The sequence below is a fragment of the Cottoperca gobio genome, chromosome 14 (genome assembly GCF_900634415.1).
Source record: "Cottoperca gobio chromosome 14, fCotGob3.1, whole genome shotgun sequence".
NCBI classification, from domain to species: Eukaryota; Metazoa; Chordata; class Actinopteri; order Perciformes; family Bovichtidae; genus Cottoperca; species Cottoperca gobio.
In genome coordinates, this window is record NC_041368.1 from 6,544,172 (window position 1) to 6,565,871 (window position 21,700).

Below are 21,700 nucleotides of genomic sequence, written 5' to 3' on the forward strand. Positions count from 1 at the left end.
TAAAGCCTGGTCCAATGTTTATCCGGACTTCTTTTTAAATATGACCGTGCCTTTGTATGCAAAGACCGTGCTTTCCATTCAAAACTTGAATAAGTGCATCAGAATGTAATCCTGGTGACATTCATTCAAATATATTCAAGATTTGAGACAAAATTGTTTTAGATGATTAATTATTAATACTGTTTTATTTGTACCATAATCCCATCGTATCAGGTGTGAACTATAAAATGATGAAATCATAAACAGAATTTCTGTTAGACATATTCAATTTATAATCCTGTTTTGCCATGATCTGAAGTTATGCAAATACATTTTCTTTCACACATACAACTTTTAATGTTTTGTAATTATCATTGAGTTGTATCTGCACAGTTCAGACCAAATATGTTCTCCTTGATTCTTACTACACTGAAGAATCGTGAAACAAGCATCCAATCCCGACAATAAGCACCAGCAGAGGCACCACAAATTTAACATCAGTTTATATGTTGAAAACAAAGTTGACAAGAACTGTAAGCAAAATTAACTTTTAAAAACAGACAAAATCCAAGGAAACGTACCTACCAAGAGAGTGGCAGAAGTTCAAAATGTAAGATTAAGACTTAAAATTAAGAGAGCAGTATTCATAAATATAGATATCATATAAAAGTGTGGTGAGTGAACGAGTACTCTGGTTCTTAGTGTAAATGTTTCTGATCCTCTGACGTTAACCAATTAGCTTACTGGCAACAATCCTACAGAATTGCACATCAATCATTGCTACACCTCATCTCACTGGCCTTGCTGATAAACAATAACAAGCAGTACAGTAGCTATGGTTTTATTAAAAAAGGGACAGTGTGTAGGATTTGGAGGCATCTAGCATTGCGGTTACAGATTGCAACCAATTGAATACCCCTCCCTTTAAAAAACTGAGATAGCGAGCCGCTGGGTGCAAAACTGCGGTAATGCTGTGGTATCTTTCAGGATCTTCCAGGTCATCCTTGAAATGCAGGCGCCGGCTGGTGTTACCACAGTTTTACAAGCATGATGATTACAGCATGATGATTACAAGCATTGTTGCATTTTACAAGCAACAATGGTGGCTTTCAGGTAACGTAAAAACGTGCAAAGCGATACCATTCGATAAAGGTACTTTATAATCTTCACTTAATCATGTACACCACTCTCACTAGGTCACAGAGGACCATGGCCACTCCGATAGCAGAGTCGGCGTTTTGTCCGTATACCACCGGCTGAGGAAATACCTTCTCCACTTCCTGCCTCAGCACCTCATTGCGGGCGATGGCGCTGCCACTGCCTACAATCCTGCAGACCCCCGCCTGCTGCAGACGCTCAGCAGGCATCATGGAGGTGATGTTTTCCAGGACGCCGCGGCACAGCGCCCTGGTCACATGACCCAGAGAGAGATTGGTAGTGGAGATGTTGGTCACTTGACCCAGGCAGAGAGGGTCGTGTCTCTCTCCCAGGAGAGTAGGACTCACACTCAGCTCGCTCGTTTCCTGATTCAGGGCGCAATGAATCAGCTTCTCATATAAGCACGAATCACTCATCTCTGCACCTGTGAGGGACCAGGAGGAGCAATTTCACATTTGGATGAAACTATTTAAATGGCAATGATTACATTTTAGTTGGGGTTTGAAATGGGTCATGCTTATTACAGTCCGATATACATCAGAAGGATTCTTATTGGTTATTTCCAGAATTTAAGTGGCAATAAAAAAACGTTGCCCCCTTGTGGTTCCAAGTCCTATTACTGTTAGCGCTGCTGTCGTAAAGAAAATGCTAACATGCTGATTTTTAGCAGGTATCTTGTTAACCATGATAACCATCTTAGCTCAGCTAAACACTAAACCCAAACATTATTTTTTTTCACCTGATGATGGTGTTAGATGAAAAGTCAAAGGGGCACTAGAGTTATTAAGCATGGTTACGAATACAAACCAAGCTCTTTCATCCAGGAAGTGAGCATCTCCACAAAAGTGGCCAGTACATTCCCTCCGTTGAGCGAAGCCGCCACCGACAGGTACGAGTCGTCAAAGTAGGGGAAGTAGGAGATGGAGGAGGCAGGCTGAGGAATATCTGGAGGTTTGAAGTCAGCTGGCATGGCGAAGGTCAGTTGGGCTGAGGTGCTTATGTTAAGAACTGAGAAATTAGGAGAAAGATACAAACCGTCATCTGAGGCGTATGAACTAACAGCTACAGACAAGACATGCACGAGAGGGGGGGGGGGTCTCCAGGATGACTCAAAAGGCTGGTAATAAAACGACTACAAAGAAACACAAAAAGGTGCAAATCATATGCAAAGAGACACAAAGAGACCGCACAGGTATTCACAATGGAAAGTGGCAAAATAACCATAAGTCTGTGTTTATTGTTCCTATGTAGAAGAGGTGGTGGGGCATTTTGCATATTTGTGCCGAGGGGCCTATTGTCTCACAAACTGCTTATGAGTGTTATAGAAGAAGAAATCTAATGGATGCAACATGTCATGGTACAGCCGTAAAGGATTCTTTCATCTGAAGAGTAGGAACAGTATAAGAGTACAGCATTCACATAGTACATTAGATGTGATCCTAAGCCTGAGAAATTACTATTTAATTAATTAATTACTACTGTTTCACCTGCGTCTGTTCGTGCACTCATGCAGGAGTAGACCGAGCACTGGAAGTCTCCCAGGGCAGCCCCTACTGGCGTACCAGCAGGGACACCATGCCAGTCAGCGCACGTCTGTCCCGCCAAGCCACCAGATGGCACACACAGAGGAAGCAGGCCCAAAGGGAAGCCAGCACCCTTCAGACTAGAGCATGCACACACACATGGTGGCTTGTTATGTAGGTTACAGTGCCAAAACGTTTAGTGATTTCATTTTAACACCAAGCATGCAGAACATGTTTCATGCATATAGCACATTAAGTTCTGCTCTTTACATACATGTCTATATTCCACTGGTTGGAGGAGGTGTTGAAGAAGCCCCAGCTGGCTGCATTCTGGGGCGTCATCACACAGCCGTCCAAACCACACAGCATGGACACCACATAGTCCTGGATGGTACCTGCAACTGTGAAGTCCTCAAGAAACTCAGGCCTGTAGTGAAACCAAACATATTAACTTCACTTTCACAAAACCAAGTAAAGCTCCACGTGGGATTTTAAAAAAAGTACATGCTGACCTGTTTCTCATGTACCACAAGATTGTTGCACAGCCAAAGCCCGTGGCCACGCTGATATGCGAATCAGGTTCTGGAAGTGAGGACAGGAAGTTGCTGCTGCAGCGCCCATCCTGCCAGGTGATGAGCTGACTGCTGTCTCTGGTTGTGAAGAAATCCCTCTTGGACCAATCACAACCTGCAAGGAGAGACATGCAAAAAATAAGTTACAAGATAAGTTATATCTGACTTAATGGTTTTGTTTGGATATATAGACATCCCAGTAGCATAGATGTATTCTGATTACACACCTATTATCTTTTTTTTTTATTGGTTGGTTGATTTTTATTCAGACTAAATAAGGAGAGATGTTGCTTTACATCTTTTTTCTTTGCTTTTTTTTACTGTATTTATTGTTTTATAATAATATCGTACAGTACATACAAACCCTCTACACACATATGTACAGGCAACATTTAATAACAATAATAATGTAAATTAGCATTTTTTTAAAGGAGGGAATTAAAAGAAAAGAAAAGAAAAAAAGAAAGGCCATAGCACATCTTTATGTATACTATTAACATGTGCTATGGCATACTATGTTTATGTTGTGCAGCATGTGAAAACGTACTATAAATAAAGTACAGATTGCACAAATGTACAAATATACGGGCCACAATATTACTCTACCAAACACTGAAATACACTGAGGGCTTTCTGTCATGTATTGTATTCTCCTGAACATGGGCTCGTTTATTTCAGGGTCACGGGTCTTTCTTTTTTTAATGTTTTTGTTTTTTTACTTAACCTGCAATAGCAAATATTATGCTTGTTTACAAGTTTTCAGCACATTTGGAGGGGGGGAGAGGGGCATCAAATTAATATGGTCTAAAAATAATCTCCCTTTACAATATCTTAATATTTCATTACAAGAATGAAGATGTCCGTTTCTTTGATGCTCAAACTACTCAAGTATCGCAGCCGTTGTTTCACAATATACCAGACCTTATGAAATAACACGCGAGTGTGTAAGCAGAAGGCAGGTAGCAGTTTTACCGCTCGTTGCTTTCCAGAATAAAACCCCGTGCATCTGTCCGGACAGCCCGATGGTGCTGACATTCTGTAGTTTGTCTCCGGGCAGCAGGTCGATGCACCGGTTCAAAGTGTCTATGATCCGGCCAGTCTCCTGCTCTTTTGCCTGCGCGGCATGGACACATAAGTAGCCAGGTTACACACGGGACTACACACAGCAGTGCTGAGCTGAATGGTCAAGTTTTGGGTATACGTGAACGCGCTCACCTTTATCCCGCTCTTGTCGACTATATCAGACGTAGTTGGCAAAGCGTGACTTGCAACCACCGATCTGGAACCAGTTTCTAATAACACGGCTTTAACCGACGTGGTGCCCACGTCTATTCCCAGTATATAGGTAGACATTGCTGCTGATGAAAAGGTTCTTTGGAAACTCAGCTGTATGGCATCACCACGACAAGGCAAAGTCTACTCTGTTGCATTCAAGAAAATCGAAAATGTAGAACTTACACCCAACCGTCCAACGTTGGGTTGGCCATACAACGCTTACAGAATAATGACTGCATTTTATTTAGGTGGACCCAAATAACCCATGGATGCATTACTGATCGGACCTATCGCCAACAGGCTCAGCAGCCCATAGTGTCAGGGCCCCCCACTGGTCTTCACCTACAACATTTCACTCGAAGGGACTCCAACCAGGAAGAGATGCAACATAGATAGATAGATACATAGATACTTTATTGTTCCCTAGGGAAATTTAGGCATTAGCCTCAGCATTAGCTTAAAAGACATATGACATTACACATCTGCCGCCCTCCCCTCCTGCAATTAAATATTTTTATTTTAAGTAAGTAAAAATAAAATTAAGAGATAAAGGCTGTTAGAAATACAAAAGTAAAAATACAGTTATAATACAAAAATACACGGCAACATTGACCACTGATTTTGGTTTTGGTTTGAATCCCCCTGCCATCACCAAGAGGAGTTGTACAGTCTTATGGCCAGGGGGACAGAAGAGTTATTGAGCCTGTCTGTGGAGCAGGACAGGGACAGCAGTCTGCCGCTGAACACGTTCCTCTGTCGGGTGAATGTGCTGTGCAGAGGGTGGTGGGCGTTGTCCAGGATGGATAACAGTTTATCAAGGGTCCTTCTCTCAGCTACTGTCACCAGGGAGTCCAGCTCTGCCCACTACAGAGCCAGCCCTCCTCACCAGTGTGTCCAGCCGCCCAGCGTCCCTCTTCTTGCTGCTCCTCCCAACACACCACAGCATAGAAGAGAGCGCTGGCCACCACAGACTGGTAGAACAGCAACAGCAGTTTCTTTGCAGATTTTGAAGGACCCCAGCCTTCTCAGAAAGTACAGACGACTCTGTCCTCAAAATGGGTGGAAAAGTGACTGGTTTGTGGTAGGCTATTATGTATCATGGCTCACCTGAATGGAATGAAGTCATTCCATTGATATCACCATATGATATGGTGAAATATCATCCTTGTGAAGGGTTGATTGCACGTCTGGGGTACTGCTGTTTATTGTTTTTTATTTGTATATGCGATCTAGCCTAAGGGAGAAAGAAAAGAAGAAACAAAACCTATAGATCGTGTGCATGTGACGTCACGCTTACGTCCCAACCCGTAAATCAGCCATGTTGGATGATATACAAAACCAAGACGGCGCCCGTTCACGTGTGAGTTGCTGCAACGCTTCGTAATTTTCTTTGTATTTAAACGTCTAAGATTGAAAGAAAATGCCAGTCGTGTGCGCAGTGTATAATTGTGGTAATAACGCTACTCGTGACCAAGAGAAACGGTTCTTTAGATTTCCTAAAATCATCAAAAACAACGATCCACAAAAGAGGGATGAATTACTGTCTACCGAACGCCGTCAGCTGTGGTTTAGCAACATAACTCGTAAGGATTTAACAGAAGAAAAAGCACAATTCACCCGTGTGTGTGGCGTCCACTTTATATCTGGTAAGAGCTCATGCTAAAGCTATGTTTTCAATGTTTACGTTAAACATTTGTGCTTATGATATACCCGAACACTGTAAGACTTTACTTCTCCATATCGCTGACTGGTAAATAAGGCACTTTCTTTACATGTGATGGCAGCCATTTGCTCTTTTCTTCTGTGCATGTTTTTGTTTGGCTTATTCTTGAGACTACTTCACTTGCGAAAAGCAAAGCACCAATGTGAGAACATACTTCACTTAATCCAGCCATACAATCACAGTGTGTGAGGATAACATTGCCACTCTTCTCACTCGCATGGCGAGTGAGCGGTGTATCTCGAGCTCTTTGAGAGTGATTTACACGGGCATGGACGAGCACCCTGTCATCTTTCAGTGGTTTGGTAAGAAGACCACTAACCCAGCCAGAAACAAAGAAATTATAAGCATCTAAGCTCTTGTATGCCTTCATTTGTGCGTTGGTTGCCCACGACGTTTGTAGCACAAGGTAGTTCACAATATCCGGATATTCAATCGGCGGTAATGAATCTAAATCCTCAATATAATCCGACGGCTTTAGCGTGTACGGGTCACGGCCGCAAATTTGGACTTTTTTCTTTGAATCTTGCCTTTGCAGAGGACTCCAGAGAGTCACAATACTTTGAAGAAGTCGGAGTTGTATGAGTCATCCAACATGGCGTCTCACGCATATGACACACAGTTTTGTCACGTGTTTGCACACTATCTATGTTGCCCTGAAAATGAATTGCAATAGTAACCTCAATTCAAATAGTTTTTCTGTTGGATGTGGTTATGAGTTGTTTAACCAGTAGAGCTGGATATTTTAAATCTTGTATTTCCCTGTATGCTCACCCAATGACAGTAATCAAGCTTGAAGGTATTCTTCCCTAGAAGCTACAATGTCCTACTCTTTAATGTGCTAAGAACGCACCACATCTGATTCTTACGCTGGCTGTGCCCACAATGCACTGCAAAGAAACATGGCCGACTCTTGCCTGGAAGTGTTATCCAAACGAGAATGAATGTGCTGTTTCCGTGCCATCTCAGCTGACATTCCTTAAAACAATCGTATATCCAAGTCTGTGAAGTTATTATTACAGATTATGTTTTTGTAATCGCACTGTGAGGAGCCGACGAGTCTCTGCGTTTTTTCTGGTGAGAATCATCAGTTCTTGTCAGCGAGCAGCCTGGAGGACTAGCTAATAATGCTAGCATGTTAGCGCCGTAGGCTACCACCCGGGGTCGTACAGTACTGTGTTTAGTTTAATAATAATGCTCTACTGACTGAAGTGTCGTCCGTTGTTGTCTCTTTCTGGTATCTGTTTCTGTTGCAACGCTTTATGTTGTAGGTATATTATCTAACGTTAGCTACTTTGATTTATTGTGGTCAGTAATTAGCTAAGCTAACATCGATCAAGGCTGACTGACAGCTTTTCCTTTTGTCTTTGTCTCGTATTCGAGGGCTTTAAATGTATCGAAACTTGTTGAGTTTTGTATTTGTTTCCCCTTCCTAGTGGTTGTTAAAATGTCTAATGAATACGTTAACCTACTGACGTCTGTAAGGCCTGTACAAATGAGCTATTCTAATGTAGCAATGGCCTTCCTTTTTAGTAGTGGAAGTGGAATATGGCTTTATGATCCTTAAAACGTGTAAAATGTTTGCGACCGTGTAAAAATACTCGTTTAAAAGTCCGGTTTTCGAAATGGTATTAAAGCATAATACGTATACGCGTTATCATCAAATGTTAATAATTATAGCAATAGAATTCATCATGCAGTAGAAAGTGTAATTGGTGCAACGATTAGGCGACTAATCTATTAGAGGCTAATAGATTAAAATAAAGTGGCTTTTATTTTTCTTCATTATCATAGATTAATCGTTAAAGTAATTTTTCATGCAAAGACATTTAAAGACCTCACCTTGAAGAAACTTTAATCCTTTTTAATCCTATATTGTATTATTGCTGGTAGAGTAATGTGTAAGCAGCATTTGTTTAATTTAGCTGCTTGAGGCGGAGTTGATTTTAACATTTTTATTTTGAGTTTTTTTTATTCTGTAATCCATCACATTTGACTATCTCATAGTTAAGGTTTTGTACATAAAATCTTTAGCTGCGAAGCTGTGAAATAAATGTAGTGCAGCAAAACAAGTATTTCAAAACTGTACAGGGTTAGGATAATTTGAGTAAATGTACCTATTTGTGTCTGAATCTCTCCTGAAACAGGAGGACTTTCCTGTAATAGCTGACCAGAGCAGGATGGCAGGAATTTTAGCCAAGCGTGAGGGACCGCAGTTCATCAGCGAAGTAGCTGTGAGAGGAAACGCCGCCGTGCTGGACTACTGCCGCACCTCTGTCTCCGCTCTGTCCGGCGCAACCGCTGGCATCCTCGGGCTGACTGGACTGTATGGCTTCATTTTTTATTTCCTCGCCTCTTTTCTCCTCTCTCTGCTGCTCATTCTCAAGGCCGGACGTCGATGGAACAAATGCTTCAAATCGCGGCGGCTGCTCTTCACCGGGGGCCTTGTCGGAGGTCTTTTCACTTATGTCCTGTTCTGGACTTTCCTCTATGGAATGGTGCATGTGTACTAGAATGAACTGACACAAAATAACCCCAAATTAGTCCTATCTAATGCTACGTAAACTAATAATATTGTCTGCCCTGCTGTTTGTAGATAAGCCATTAGTAAAGGACTTATTCCATTATGAACTGTTGATTAAACAGAGGATGTGTCAATAATTATAGTATGCAGAATAAATTGTTCTCTTATCCTTTCTGCTCCACATTTAGTAATGACTTTATTCAACCTGTAACTCCTGCTCTGCGCTCAGGATGAGAGCCATGGTTATGATAACGTAGGTTGTAGTGTAACAGATCAAAACGGATTACTTCCTAACAAGGTGTAAGCACTTTGCATTGCATTTCATGTACAATACTATGATTAAATTATAACAAATCTGATTACTAAATAAATACCTCTGTACAACTTGTTTGTATACATTATTCATCGGTTTGTCTTTCAGGCAGTGACATCAAATAAACATGACAAATACATTTGTGTCCAACCATAAAGACCTTTCTATAAATAGTAACGGGAAGAACAAACGAGAAGGAGTCCACATTCTTCCAATTACTTGCACCATTCATTAACAATCAGCCAGTGCATCAGCAGTGAACCTGTACACTCACAGTAGACTTGAAGCCCATCATGGCTGCTTTCCACAGCTTCAGTGAATTCTGTCATGACTAAGATTGTGTAGTTGCCATTCAATGGCCGATATCAACATACAGCAGGAAACACATCCCTCAAATTCCTGTCACAACACGGGCACATGAGACATCCGACTGAAATAACAATTAAGACAGGTCACACATTTTCTTACATGTTGCGTCCAAGTGTCCAAAACATTTTCTCTTTAGAAGGTATTTTGCAAACTGATTAAGCAGAAATAATTTTACGGTCAGTCTACAATGTCTATTTTACTTAATCCTGCATTTGAGGTCCATGATTCCTCTCATGTATTTTTGCTGTGATTTTTATAACTTAGTCCATAAATGGCAAAAATAGAAACTAAGGCCCATCATATATCACTCAAACTGGAAATAATGCTTAATTAGTCTGATCAACAGCCAAAAAAGCTATTCGTATTGATTGTATGACATGAAACAAAATTACAATTTCCATTTGTAAAGCAGTTATTAGCAAATATTTGGCAATACACTCAAAGTCTTAGATTAATCATTTTATGTCACTCAGCTAATAGTATCAGTACCACAGTACTTTTGCATATCACCATTTATGGACCTGTTGTAATCTCCAACATCCAAGCTTTGGACCCTGACCCAGCCTCTGAAAAACATCTTTCTGTGTATTTCTACATCAGTGTCCTGGCCCACTTGCACACATTAACATTTCTCTGGACCGACATATCTTTAGTCAGGACAAGCATCATTTAAGTTAGTGGCATGCCAGCAGTCTTGCCAGTAGGTGAGAAGTAGACGTCAGTCCGGCTTTTTGGTTCCACCTCTTGCAGACCACTGCAGGTGATTTGCCTTGCTCTGCCTGCAAACTTAATTGTGCGAAGAGAAGGTGATGTGATGCTTCGGCTCTGCTCCTTGGGAAGAGAGAATGGCAGAATATCGCTGTCCTGTGTTGCGTGGAACGGTGGGACCCCGTTTGTCCTCAGGCAGCTGGCTCTCTAAGGTGGCATCAGTTTCCTCTGGCTTATTAGTGGAGTTGCCAGCTTCTTTGTCTGCAGCCGGTTTCCTAGATCTCTTTTCCCGGTGTCCTGTCCTCCCGTCCTTGGGTTTGGTCCGGTCTTTCCTGTTACATACAGTGTGAGAGAGATGTGCCAATAAATGTTATGATCAAGGTTTGGAAAAATGGCTGATTTAAAAAAGGTCCATCATTAAAGTTTGTGTAAATACAGTAAGTCATACTTAAAGTTGATGATTTCAAACTTCTTATCTCGGTAGAAGGAGCTTGTGTTCATCATGTACAGTAGTATCATATCACATGCAAAGGCTCCCTGAAAAAAAATAATATATATATATAATATCTGTTGTGCTTTCTAAGAGATTATAAACATACTTAGAATGCCTTATAATCTGCTTATAGCAAAGTATAATTATAGTTATAAAGCTCTCATAAACATTCATAATGCTTTATTACAATAATCATAACACAAAGTATTTTATAATGACACAAAGTCAAGTCTCATAATACTTAAAAATTGCTGGCAAGGATCATAGCGCATTAAAATGTTCATAGTACGTTAGAATATTTTTTTTAAATGCCTTATAATGTGATTATAAGTTACTCTAAGTGGTCATTGGGGGCTTTAAGTGAAGTAATGACATTTCGGAGGTATAGGCAGATACAATACATTACTAGCTGGTTATAAGTCACTATAAGCTCTCATTATTTGAGTTTAAAAAAATATAAATCTATGCAAGAACAACCCAAAACATTTTTGTTTAACTGGTCATAACAGTTATGCTATTAAATATAGTTATATAGTGATATAAGCAGATTGTAACACATTATGTTTATTATGCATTATAGACATGGACGTTATAGAAAGTGTTACCATAATACCAAGCTGCAAAGAATCATTATTATTGTTGTTACTGGTCATCATCATTCACCCTGTAGTAGCACTGTGATATGAAATCTTTGCATCTTATTTGTGCCTATTATTCACTGACAAATCAACATAATATGTAAGTAAACTACTCACTGCACCCAGCAGGGCAACACCCGAACCAATGGCAATTATTGTGGGAACAATATTGAATTTCCCAGCCTGCAAAACAATAACAAGCATTCACTGTCTATTACCAGAATCATGTATTTCCTTTAGAAAAATAACGGATCATATCACTGCAGTACCTGGCCGTTGATCATTATATCGAAGCGAATCCCATACACTTTATACAAAGTGCGAAAGGTTTCACCATTTTGATCCTTGAAATATCTGGCATATCTGGAGGGGCAGAAATCAGAAACAGGTGAGGTACAGAGAACCGAGTGGAGGCAGTGGGCTGATTTATTTCGTGTTGAATGCCTGGAGGGACATACCTGAAGTTGTATCCTGATGTGACCGAGTTGTTTAAATTTATATCTAAGCGTGTAAAGCTGTACTCTGGATTACACCGTGAAGAGTCCTTATCCAGGTCACAGTTCCACTCAATAAGAATACCAACAGATCCACCCTGATGGACAAAAACAATGTCTGTGAATTTTAGAGCAGCCTCACACATGTTACTGCAGCTCTTGGCTATACTGACACACTTCAGGTTTGTTTCCTTTAGATTCTAAACTCTGTATAGCGATCATTTTGGCTGTGTTAATACACACATATATATATATATATAAATAAATATATATAATCCAATTTCAGAAGTTCAACCTCAGCTCCAATAATAAGTCTATAATAAAATGCTTAGCCAAGATATAGACAGTCAGACGCTTAAGGACAAAAATGTCCTCATTAAAACCACTTAATCCCCACAGCTATTACAGGATAAAATCATGCATTCTGTTATATCAGGCTTTCAATCTACAGCCCTGGTTTCAAAATTGTAGTTTTAATTATTTTGCACCAGATTGAGCCAGTTTCTCATGTTTGCCCTATGGGACAAATACATGCTATTTTCTAGGATTTTTTGTCCTCTAAGGTAACAAGTGGAAGTTTGTGGAACAATGCTGTTGCTAAATCCCAGATACATGTCCCGGACTGAAAAAACAAATCCCCAGCATTTAGTATATAGAAAATAATTCAATTGATGTGGGTGGTTTCTTTGTCATAGCAACAGTGGCATTATGTAAACAAACAGCCATATAAAGGGTTACAATTGTAAAACAAATAATGAATATTTGGTAGTGATGATCAGGGTTGAAGTTGGTTAAAAGATTTAACTCAGTGAAAGTAGAAAATAATATTAATATATGATTTTATGGCAGTTTTCTGACATGGGCATGGACATCAGAGCAACTTTTTAAAAGTGAGGCACAAGGGTCAATAAGATTGAAGGTGGGTGATGCTATGCTGGGAATTATATGATGTCACCAAAGTATATGGACCAATAATAATATGCCTTTTCACAACAAAAAAGGCATTTTTCACAGCACAGGTTACTAATAACAATAATAATGGCTCCATTCCATCCAAGTGTCCCAGTAAGCCAAGACAGTGTGACAGTGAGCCAGCCTGAAACTGGAGCAGCCAAATGGAATTCATTTTATTACCTACACCTGAGATTTACCTACTGTGACATGTCAAATGTGACAAAATATGTTAATGTTGTAAATCGTACTACCCCTAACAGGTGCAACAAAGTGGGAGTAAGAGAGCTGTCAATCATGCACACGCTGCGCATACAGTCTGGAGAAGAGGTCTAATCAGGCAACATGAGCTGGTGGACTATGGGTGTGTCTTAAGAAATGCATTACAAATAATGTTGAAAGGAAAAATTACTTGTCACAAGGTCAACTTGCTTGTTTTTTCCAGAGCTTTTGGCCATTTCTTGTGGCCTTCCTCATCAGAGGTTTTTATGAAGTTGGTTTAGTTGGGGCATGTACTGAGGTTAGGTTTGAATCTGACCTATGGACCTTTGCTGCATGTCGTCCCCTCTCTCTCCCCCTTTCCTGTCTATCTTCAGCTGTACTAATAAAGGCAAAAAAGCCCCTTTTTATAAAAGAAGAAGATGGTTTAGTTGCTATCATGTGAACAAAGTATGGAAGTCATTTCTTTAATTCTATTTTTTGTTTTATTGTAATATGACACTCCTCTGCTGCAAAACCACAGAACCAAATAAGCTTGCAGTGCATGCAGATCATCCCCATTTCCATTATTGTATATCAACAGGAAGTAGAGAGAGAAAGATTTGGGTATCAAATGTTGCCTGCAAAATCTAGATGTCCCCGATAATCTCCTCAAGAGATCTACCATCATAGAGGGATGAAAAGAAACAGCTTTTGTTCTGATTCCTTTCAAAATGGCTGACACGCATCCTTGTCAATAAATAATAGCTATGATCACATTAATATATATTTTTTTTTATTCAACGAGGAGCACAAGTGTCTTTCTGCAGTTATTATTGCAAACACAAGCAGCTAAAATTCATTTCCATATTTCATAAATGTGATGGTCTATTATGGTGCATTACCAAATTACTGGGAGGAATCCAGTAATTGAAATCACTCCCACACGCAGTCATAACCAGCACATTATCACTCATTGTACCATAGAGGCCATGTCCTGGAAGTCATGTCCAGTCCAGCTGACCAGATCTCCGAGGCGGAAGATGGGGCAGTACAGGTGGCTCTCTCTGTCGAAGGAGCATCCTTTCAGGTAGCTTTCGTCAGAGGTTTCAAGGACGTTGGACCTAAGAGATCAATACAGCAGACATGAAGCTCTTGTATCATTATATTTTCAGGAATTATAGAAAGCAGTTCTATTTCCACATTAAGTATTAGTGAGTCCATCTATTGAAAAGGCCAATTTTCCTAACCCAGAAAATAATCATGTAAACCTTCCTCTGAAGTTAACTAGAGTTACTAGGATTTCATGTGTGGCATAAGAAGTGCTGGAGGGACAGAAACAGACTAGGAAACACCTGGTCCTGCCACTTCAGAGTCACAGAATTCTCTCAACTTCTCATATTGGCATGTTTGACCTTTCAATCTTTAATCTTAGACTCCATTACTGCTTAAAGGGATAGTTTGGATGTTTTGAAGTGGGGTTGTATGAGGTACTTATGCATAGTCAATGTATACATATACATGTATGTATGTATGTAGTTTACAGTAGATGGCGGTCGCACGCCTACAGTTTGGAGAAACAGACGGGAGTTACGGCACGGGAGAAAAAGCAATGTACTCCTGTGTACGGGGGCGATTCAAAAAGACATTTTAGCCACCTAACAAAAGGCTCACCTAAAAAAAAAGGATTATTCAGTTTAAGTGTGTTGAGTATATTTATAATATTTAAATTTCTGTAACTTGCCGTCAGACAGCCCTTTCTCACGGGGAGTCTTACGTCGCAGAATGCGGGAGCTGTTGGTCTACCTCGGACTTGATCGGTTAGTTTGTTTGTGTTATTGTGTGACTTTGTTCGGAATGCTTGGTAAAATTACTGTTTTTGTCAATGGAGTCTGGTGGCTTTGGTGAGAGCATAAATGGATATAACGGCTTCAGTTTCCCGTTGGAAAGGGCTGTCTGACAGCAAGGCAAAGCGGTGAAAATATTTTTTCAAAAGCATACACTTAAACTATATTGATTTTTTAGGTGGTCTTTTTCTTAAGTGGCTAAAATGTGTTTTTCTGCTGACCCCGTCCACAGCAGTACATTCTGTAACTCCTGTCTGTTTCTCCAAACTGGGGGAATGCACTGATTATGTATTACTACCTTATTCAAAATTCAAACTATCCCTTTAATACCATCATTTCTGACTGAACTGTAGAGTTTACTGTATACAGTATGTGTATGCTGTTGACACCATTATGCCCTCTGGCTCTAAGCACAGAGCATAACTAGATGTGTCACACTGTAAGAGGCGCAGTCCTGCCAGCCATTTCGAGTAACACCCATTACAGTAAGAAGGATTTGTATCACCAGCCAATCCCCATTAAGCATATGCATATACAGATTAGTCAGGAAATATATTAAGATAGTTGGCTTTGTAATTAGAATAAGATCCTGACTGATGAATTAGCTGTGGCTTGTGGTATCTCGCTGCTTTCTTGGAGGACTTGAACAGACGACAGCAGAGAGGACAGCACAGCTCCCTGGGCTATAGCCCCCCATTTGATCGGCACCTGTCCGGGGCAAGGCCCGCTGTCAAGGACGTATCAGATGACTGTTTCACTGTCTCACTGAGTGTAATGCACAGGCTGGTATAAATAGAAGGCTCTCTGCACCCTAAAACTATTTAAAGCAGCCATTGGGGCATGTACATCCCCCTCAGCTCACTCAGTGGTCTATGTCATGATGCCTTGAAACCACACGCAATCAGCACCACTCAACAACCACTTACTTGGAGAATTCAAACTTTGGAAACCTGATGAAATTTTTGATGTAGATGGTGAAGTTTTCTGCTTCGCTCAGTAGGGGCTCTCTGGAAGTGAAAGAGAGAGGTAGCTGTGTGAAGTAAAAACAAAACAAGTGGAGCTGACAGGCTGCATTAGTAATAAATAGAACCTGTGAAATATCTCGGCCCCTATGAGGGATCTGAGCGAGTGTCAATGTATTAGCACAAAATGGCAGATTTCCAAAGTTCTGCAAGAGAGGAGAGGGTCTCACCTGGGTCTCTTGCTGTGTTCAACAGGACACCAGGCGTGAATCTCACAGGTCCCAGTGCTGTTTAAGCACAACCCGGTCTTTATTCCTGACGAAGAGAGAGCAAAGATTCTAAGCGGGGTGAAGCTTGAAGAAAGTTTACGCTAAAATAAGACAAATTTAAATAGTGTGTGTACTGTTGTGTGATGAAATGTGTTATATTTATGTATGACAGAATGGTGTCGTGATATGCTTTGTTTATTGACAATAACCGTGATACTTAAAATATGAAATATTGATATCATGTTAATAATACACGTATGATAATACGTTTCCATTTCCGTTTCTTTCCTTTCTCGCAAAAAGTTAAAGATGAATTTCACTGATAGAATTTTTGTTTTTCTATAGATATCTTGACAGCCCTATGTTAAAACTAAAAATATATAAATGAGTTATTTGAATGTAAAAACTGTGGGACTGCATCAAGACTGAAACTATTATTTTTCTATCATACAGAACATCAACTATTCAGATTTTGAGTTTAGTGCAATGAATGATCCTCACCATGGCCAGCTATTACAGCCTCCCCCTCAACGCAGTCATCATCACTTTGACATCGTCCATTTGGCACTTTGAAACTCTGTGAGATGTGAAAATGAAATTGTGTGGACATGGTAATCTAGCACAGTGTAACCTACAGTAATATCAAATATTAGGTTGGGGGGAAATGAGATTCCTCTGCATACATACTTACCTCAGCGCAGAACCCCAGCCTCTGGTTGGGTGTCTCTATGTAATTTGTTACTATGAAGAACACCTGCTCACCCTACAAAATAAAATTAAGCCCAGACAGTGAGATCGAGAAGCAAAAGGTTAAACAAATTACACTCCTGAGAAGTTCGATATTGTTTAATCTGTGGCGACAAATGCCGAGGCTAATGATATCCGCTGAAGCAGACACTCAATAGCTTCATAATCTCTCCTGACAGGACACTAATTGGGGAGGTCTCTGATGGATAGAGATAGATAATGTTTAATGTTACGCTATCATTCCTAGCTAGTTGACACTTAATTCCCCTGATTCCCTTTGTTTGAACCAATCCAACAGCATCCAGTCAACTTCATTTGTTTAGGAATCAAAACTCAAAGTTTAGGACTTTGGACTTGACTAGGGGCTTAACTGTCTTGACTTGGGACTTGACTCTGGACTTTTCTGTCTTGACTTTAAACAGGCAGACAGACAGACAGACAGACAGACCGACGGACAGACAGGCAGACAGACAGACAGGCAGACAGACAGACAGACAGACAGACAGACAGACAGACAGACTCACATTCGGCGGTATGACGTAATCCTCAGCACTCCACAGGTGAAGCCCTGTCTGGGAGCTGTTGGTCAGTGTAACACCTTTAAGCTTGGTGATGACTGAAGTCTGGACGGCCTCTTCTCTCTCCTGGTAACCTTTCCTCACCGCAAACACCCACCTGAGACATTCATCCAAACGCCACAATTCGTTATGTTTCAGTGTTTGGTCATTTTTTATCAGCATTACAAGTGTCATTAAGTGTGTTCACCGGAATGTGGCAAATAAAAGAGTAATGTTAATGGGTAAATGTATCCTAGACTAAATCAGAGAATACTTTTTAGAAATCGCCACAGGAACTATATTGAACTATTTTTGCACATACACCAGCAGCATCTAGTGAATTAAATATGCACAAAACAGCACAAAGATGTGGCATGGCAACAGTGGGAGAAGAAGTATTCAGATCCTTTACTTCAGTTAAAGTACATATGCCACAATGTAAAAATGGTCTGTTACAAATAAAAGCCTTGCCTTAAACATGTTATAAAGTATTCAAAGTAAAAGTACTCAATATAGAAAAATGGCCCCTGTGAATGTTGTACAATGATATACCACCCTACCATCCTTCAAGCAAGCCCTTAAAGCCCACCTCTTTAAGATTGCTTTCCCCTGCTGAACTCCTTCCTCCATCTCATGACTCCTCTAGTTTTAACTGCTCTCTGTTCTGGATTTTGTTTTGTTCTGTTCAGTCTTTTGTTTGCATCTTGTGTGTGTATGAATTTGTATATACGTACTCAGAACCCAAATTGACATCTTCACAATGTTTGTTTTGTCCAACCAACGTTAAAAAAACAGCAAATCTTCATATTTTTGAAACTGGAAACATGACATTTTGTTGAAATTACTTAAATGATCAAAATAGTTTTTTCAATTAATTTCCTGTCAATAGATTGATTGATTAATCATTTCAGATGTACTTGTATAAACTGTTATATATTATACATTAATATATTATACAAGTGTATACACAAATTATCTATATTATACAATATAGATATAATAAAACATATTTTATAAATTCTCCATGTGTTTTGCATGTAAAAAACTTAATCTGTAGTAACTAAAGCTGTCAGAAAAATGTAGTGGATTAAAAAGTACAATATTTCCCTCTGAGATGTAGTGGAGTAAAAGTAGAAAGTGGTTTTAAAAGAAAAGACTTGAGTAAAGTACAAGTACCTCAAAATGTACTACTTAAGTACATTACTTTAGTACTTAGTTACATTCCACCACTGCATGGCAATAAAACTAGATCATGTGAACATGAGCAGCTCTCCCTACATGCCGTACAGTCAGATGTGATTTTATAACCACCCTGAAGCCACTAAAGTTGCCATTTTACAACAATTAAGTTTGAAAGGTCAAACCAGATACTATGAACCCTCATCGTCAGTCACCTGCTCACTTTTCATCATTCCTCTTACATACATCAGCATGACATCACTCAGTGACAGAGCTTCCTGTCTCTACAGCAATTTGACACAATAATGAATCCACCAGCAACTCTTTCTGAGACATTTTTACAAACTTAGAATCTCTGTGCCGCTGCCACTTTAAAAGCAACAAAGTCAACGCTATTTTTAACTTTGTGAATCACTTTCTAAAATCATGCATTGTACCTTACCCGATTATGTATCCCAGTACGGCCAGCTGATAGAGTCTAAATAATATCCCGATTTTCCTGTTTTCGGCGATGACATATTTCTCTGTCTTGTAGTTGAGCAGAGACACGAAGAAGAGTCCCCAGCCTGCCATTCCGCCCGCACAGTGGACCCGAGTGAGACAGAGAGCAGCTCCCAGCTGATATTTACAACTGCTTGAGTTTCACTTGTCATGCCAATCCCACTGAGAGAGCGGCTGCAGAACACCAGCACCGTATCCTCAAAAAGACCACTGTGAGGCAACTGGAGGATTGCTTGATATGAAGTTATTTTTCTGACATCAAATTCACAAAACTATGTGGGGCAGGAGCCTAAATGATAAATTCATATTTACTTTATATTATACTTATGCTAATATTGCTTTAAAAATCCTAACATGGCCTACTCTAAAAATAAAGTTACTGCAAATTATTTTTCATTTGGGATTGGTAAAACAAACAGTAGGCTACAGTGCAACGGGAGGGGGGGAGGATAGCCATGGGAAACAATTGTGCGCACACACAGTATGTTCTTTTATGTTCTGTAGACCCACATGTTAAATTACAGCATATATTGTCGGCTGAAAACCAAATAAATTTTTTTAATAAAATGTTCTACATCTGTCAGTTGTTTATTCTAAACATTCTGAACCAAAGACTTTGGGCTCCTGTAAGAACTCACACGTTTGTTGTTTGCAGCTCACCCTACTGAAAACAGGTTCCGGTGCAAATTAAATGTATCCAGAAATGACAATAAATGCAACTTTATAAGCGCTTGTAGTTTGTTTTTAAATTATGCAACTCTAGACAGTTTCTGCACCAATGACTGCCTTTAAAAAACCTTAAAAGAGTACTCCACCAATTTAGCATTGCACTTCTATAACATTGTTGGACTCAGACACAGACAGTTTATTAAGGACTACAATCGAGAAGCAGAGCTAAACTATTATCCTATCCTACACATTATTTTTCCTTGTCAAAACCTGGAGGCTACATTACCCACGAGGCTATTCGACCACAGAGAGTTCGGTCAGAGATTTAATTTTATTGCCTTAATAGCAGCTAATGTAGCCAATGGACATTGTTGTGGAAGTTTTCCTGCTTTACTCTGGAGAGATGTATATAAAGTCAAATAAATGGTGATAGAGACAGAGTTGTCTTTTTGCATTTGTTTGAGATCTCAAATTGGCACCAGTTCTACAGAATACAACATAGTCTGTAGGAGGGCACAGTTTGAATGAAGATACATAGACAATTTATACACTCCTGTTCCTTGACTTTTTAGTGACTGAGTCATAAACACAGCAGGGGACAGACTGCTGATGACCTATAGAACAATAAAACATCAGTCAATAGGTGATTGATCAGCACATCTGTTATTCACTGTAAACAAGCAATAAACCAAAGATGATCTCTCTGTTAGATTAGCTCCTTTTGATGTTTGTAAGGTCATCTCCTCCAATCTGATGAACTCAGTCCTGGGAAACTCAAACCTTTTAGCTTTGGGTATATAAACATAAACATTTGTTTCTTGGAGCAACATAGTATCCTGACCGTGTCCTTGATAACAGTTATGTAAACACTAAAACAAATGTCACACCCAAGATTCTTTCTCAGAGAGTTAATCAGTATGTAAATCTAAAGAGAGAGGACCATCTGTGTCCTGTTTTACAATGCCTCCCCCATTAAGACAAGAAAAGGCAGTTGATCCTGGCTTGCTAAGGGAATTTGTAAAGTTGTGCAAATGCATAGAAAGAGAAATAGGCAGATCATCACTTGTAACATTATTAGAACATTATTTAAACAGTAGACATTTAAATTGTTATTACAACATCCAGCAGAGAGAAGTGGGCTGCAGACGTCTTACTAGCTCCACACAACAGATTATATTTTAATTTTTTCAAACATGTATTCTTCAGAATTCTTCAGCTCACTCTGGAGCGTCAAAATGCTTTATAAAACATTTTCATGGACCCCACTAAATTTAGTGTTGCAACTAATGTAAAGTGAACCTGGGCCCAGGAGGTATGGGGCAGATGTCTGCGTTACCCAGTTGGCAATTCATCTTTGATTCATCTAAATTTCCCTCGGAATGAATAAAGTATCTATCTGTCTATCTATCTATATATCTATCTATCTATCTATCATCTCTGTCATCACTGAACTTTATCAGTCACAGGATGAAAGCTGATCAGGAAGACTTGAGTTCTGCTTGAACCTTCAGTTCTTTTTTTAATCAGTTATAAAAATGTATGATTCTGATCTGAGGTACAACCCTTTCACTCTCATTTTATATGCACAATCTTTATGACCCAGCACATATCTGCAAAGCAGACAATCGCCTTTATTCTTTGTCAGATTAAAACAACCAGTTTTAAAGGTGCCCTGCTGAATAGGCTCTCTTAACCACAGATTTGTACAATGGGAGGGGAAATGTGTAACTGCAACTTCATGGAAATTGAGGATAGGCGCACTACCAGTAAGATAGTGACATCTAGTGGTTCCATGACCCAGCAGCAGTGTTATGTACATGGTAGAATCATGAATTGCTTGTAGATTGTGAAATAAATTAAGGTAATTAGAGCAGCCAACTCGGAATGATATCAAAGCATGTATTATATTAAAACTAGTTAATTCAATTCTAAATTTAATGAATGAATCTAATCAAAATCATTTCCATATTAAAAAACACCACATTTCCAACATTGGCATTTTTGTTTAACATATAAATAAAACAGCATTAATCTGAATGTATAATTATAACAGG

The 21,700-nt window shown here is 39.6% G+C and overlaps 3 protein-coding genes across 3 annotated transcripts; 1 reads left to right on the forward strand and 2 right to left on the reverse strand.

Annotated features, from left to right (window-relative positions):
• Window positions 1-465: 465 nt before the first annotated feature.
• Window positions 466-4,625, reverse strand: shpk (sedoheptulokinase). The gene is made up of 7 exons (XM_029448296.1): window positions 4,448-4,625; window positions 4,205-4,346; window positions 3,173-3,347; window positions 2,935-3,087; window positions 2,625-2,800; window positions 1,945-2,145; window positions 466-1,561 (listed from the first exon to the last, which is right to left on the reverse strand). The coding sequence occupies exons 1-7, from the start codon at window positions 4,583-4,585 to the stop codon at window positions 1,146-1,148; spliced, it is 1,401 nt and encodes a 466-aa protein (XP_029304156.1). The 5' UTR covers window positions 4,586-4,625; the 3' UTR covers window positions 466-1,145.
• A 2,478-nt stretch (window positions 4,626-7,103) lies between these two features.
• emc6 (ER membrane protein complex subunit 6) lies at window positions 7,104-9,135 on the forward strand. The gene is made up of 2 exons (XM_029448721.1): window positions 7,104-7,304; window positions 8,375-9,135. Exon 2 carries the CDS (start codon window positions 8,408-8,410, stop codon window positions 8,738-8,740), a length of 333 nt encoding a protein of 110 aa, XP_029304581.1. The 5' UTR covers window positions 7,104-7,304; window positions 8,375-8,407; the 3' UTR covers window positions 8,741-9,135.
• On the reverse strand, window positions 8,374-19,086 carry p2rx5 (purinergic receptor P2X, ligand-gated ion channel, 5). Its single transcript, XM_029448720.1, has 12 exons — window positions 18,919-19,086; window positions 17,265-17,415; window positions 16,685-16,756; window positions 16,495-16,570; window positions 15,955-16,039; window positions 15,689-15,769; window positions 13,898-14,039; window positions 11,731-11,864; window positions 11,542-11,635; window positions 11,390-11,455; window positions 10,590-10,678; window positions 8,374-10,473 (listed from the first exon to the last, which is right to left on the reverse strand). The coding sequence occupies exons 1-12, from the start codon at window positions 19,047-19,049 to the stop codon at window positions 10,221-10,223; spliced, it is 1,374 nt and encodes a 457-aa protein (XP_029304580.1). The 5' UTR covers window positions 19,050-19,086; the 3' UTR covers window positions 8,374-10,220.
• Window positions 19,087-21,700: the final 2,614 nt, after the last annotated feature.

What these genes read in the sequence shown, in the direction of transcription:
- shpk (XM_029448296.1), bottom strand. Translation starts at nt 4,585, where the DNA reads ATGTCTACCTATATACTGGGAATAGACGTGGGCACCACGTCGGTTAAA. An exon ending in TCGACAAGAGCGGGATAAAG is followed by an intron (nt 4,347 to 4,447) that starts GTGAGCGCGTTC and finishes CATGCCGCGCAG; the next exon opens with GCAAAAGAGCAGGAGACTGG. An exon ending in TTCCTGGATGAAAGAGCTTG is followed by an intron (nt 1,562 to 1,944) that starts GTTTGTATTCGT and finishes GGTCCCTCACAG; the next exon opens with GTGCAGAGATGAGTGATTCG.
- p2rx5 (XM_029448720.1), bottom strand. Translation starts at nt 19,049, where the DNA reads ATGGCAGGCTGGGGACTCTTCTTCGTGTCTCTGCTCAACTACAAGACA. An exon ending in GAACACAGCAAGAGACCCAG is followed by an intron (nt 15,770 to 15,954) that starts GTGAGACCCTCT and finishes TTTCACTTCCAG; the next exon opens with AGAGCCCCTACTGAGCGAAG. An exon ending in TTTGAAATCATCAACTTTAA is followed by an intron (nt 10,474 to 10,589) that starts GTATGACTTACT and finishes TGTATGTAACAG; the next exon opens with GAAAGACCGGACCAAACCCA.
- emc6 (XM_029448721.1), top strand. Translation starts at nt 8,408, where the DNA reads ATGGCAGGAATTTTAGCCAAGCGTGAGGGACCGCAGTTCATCAGCGAA.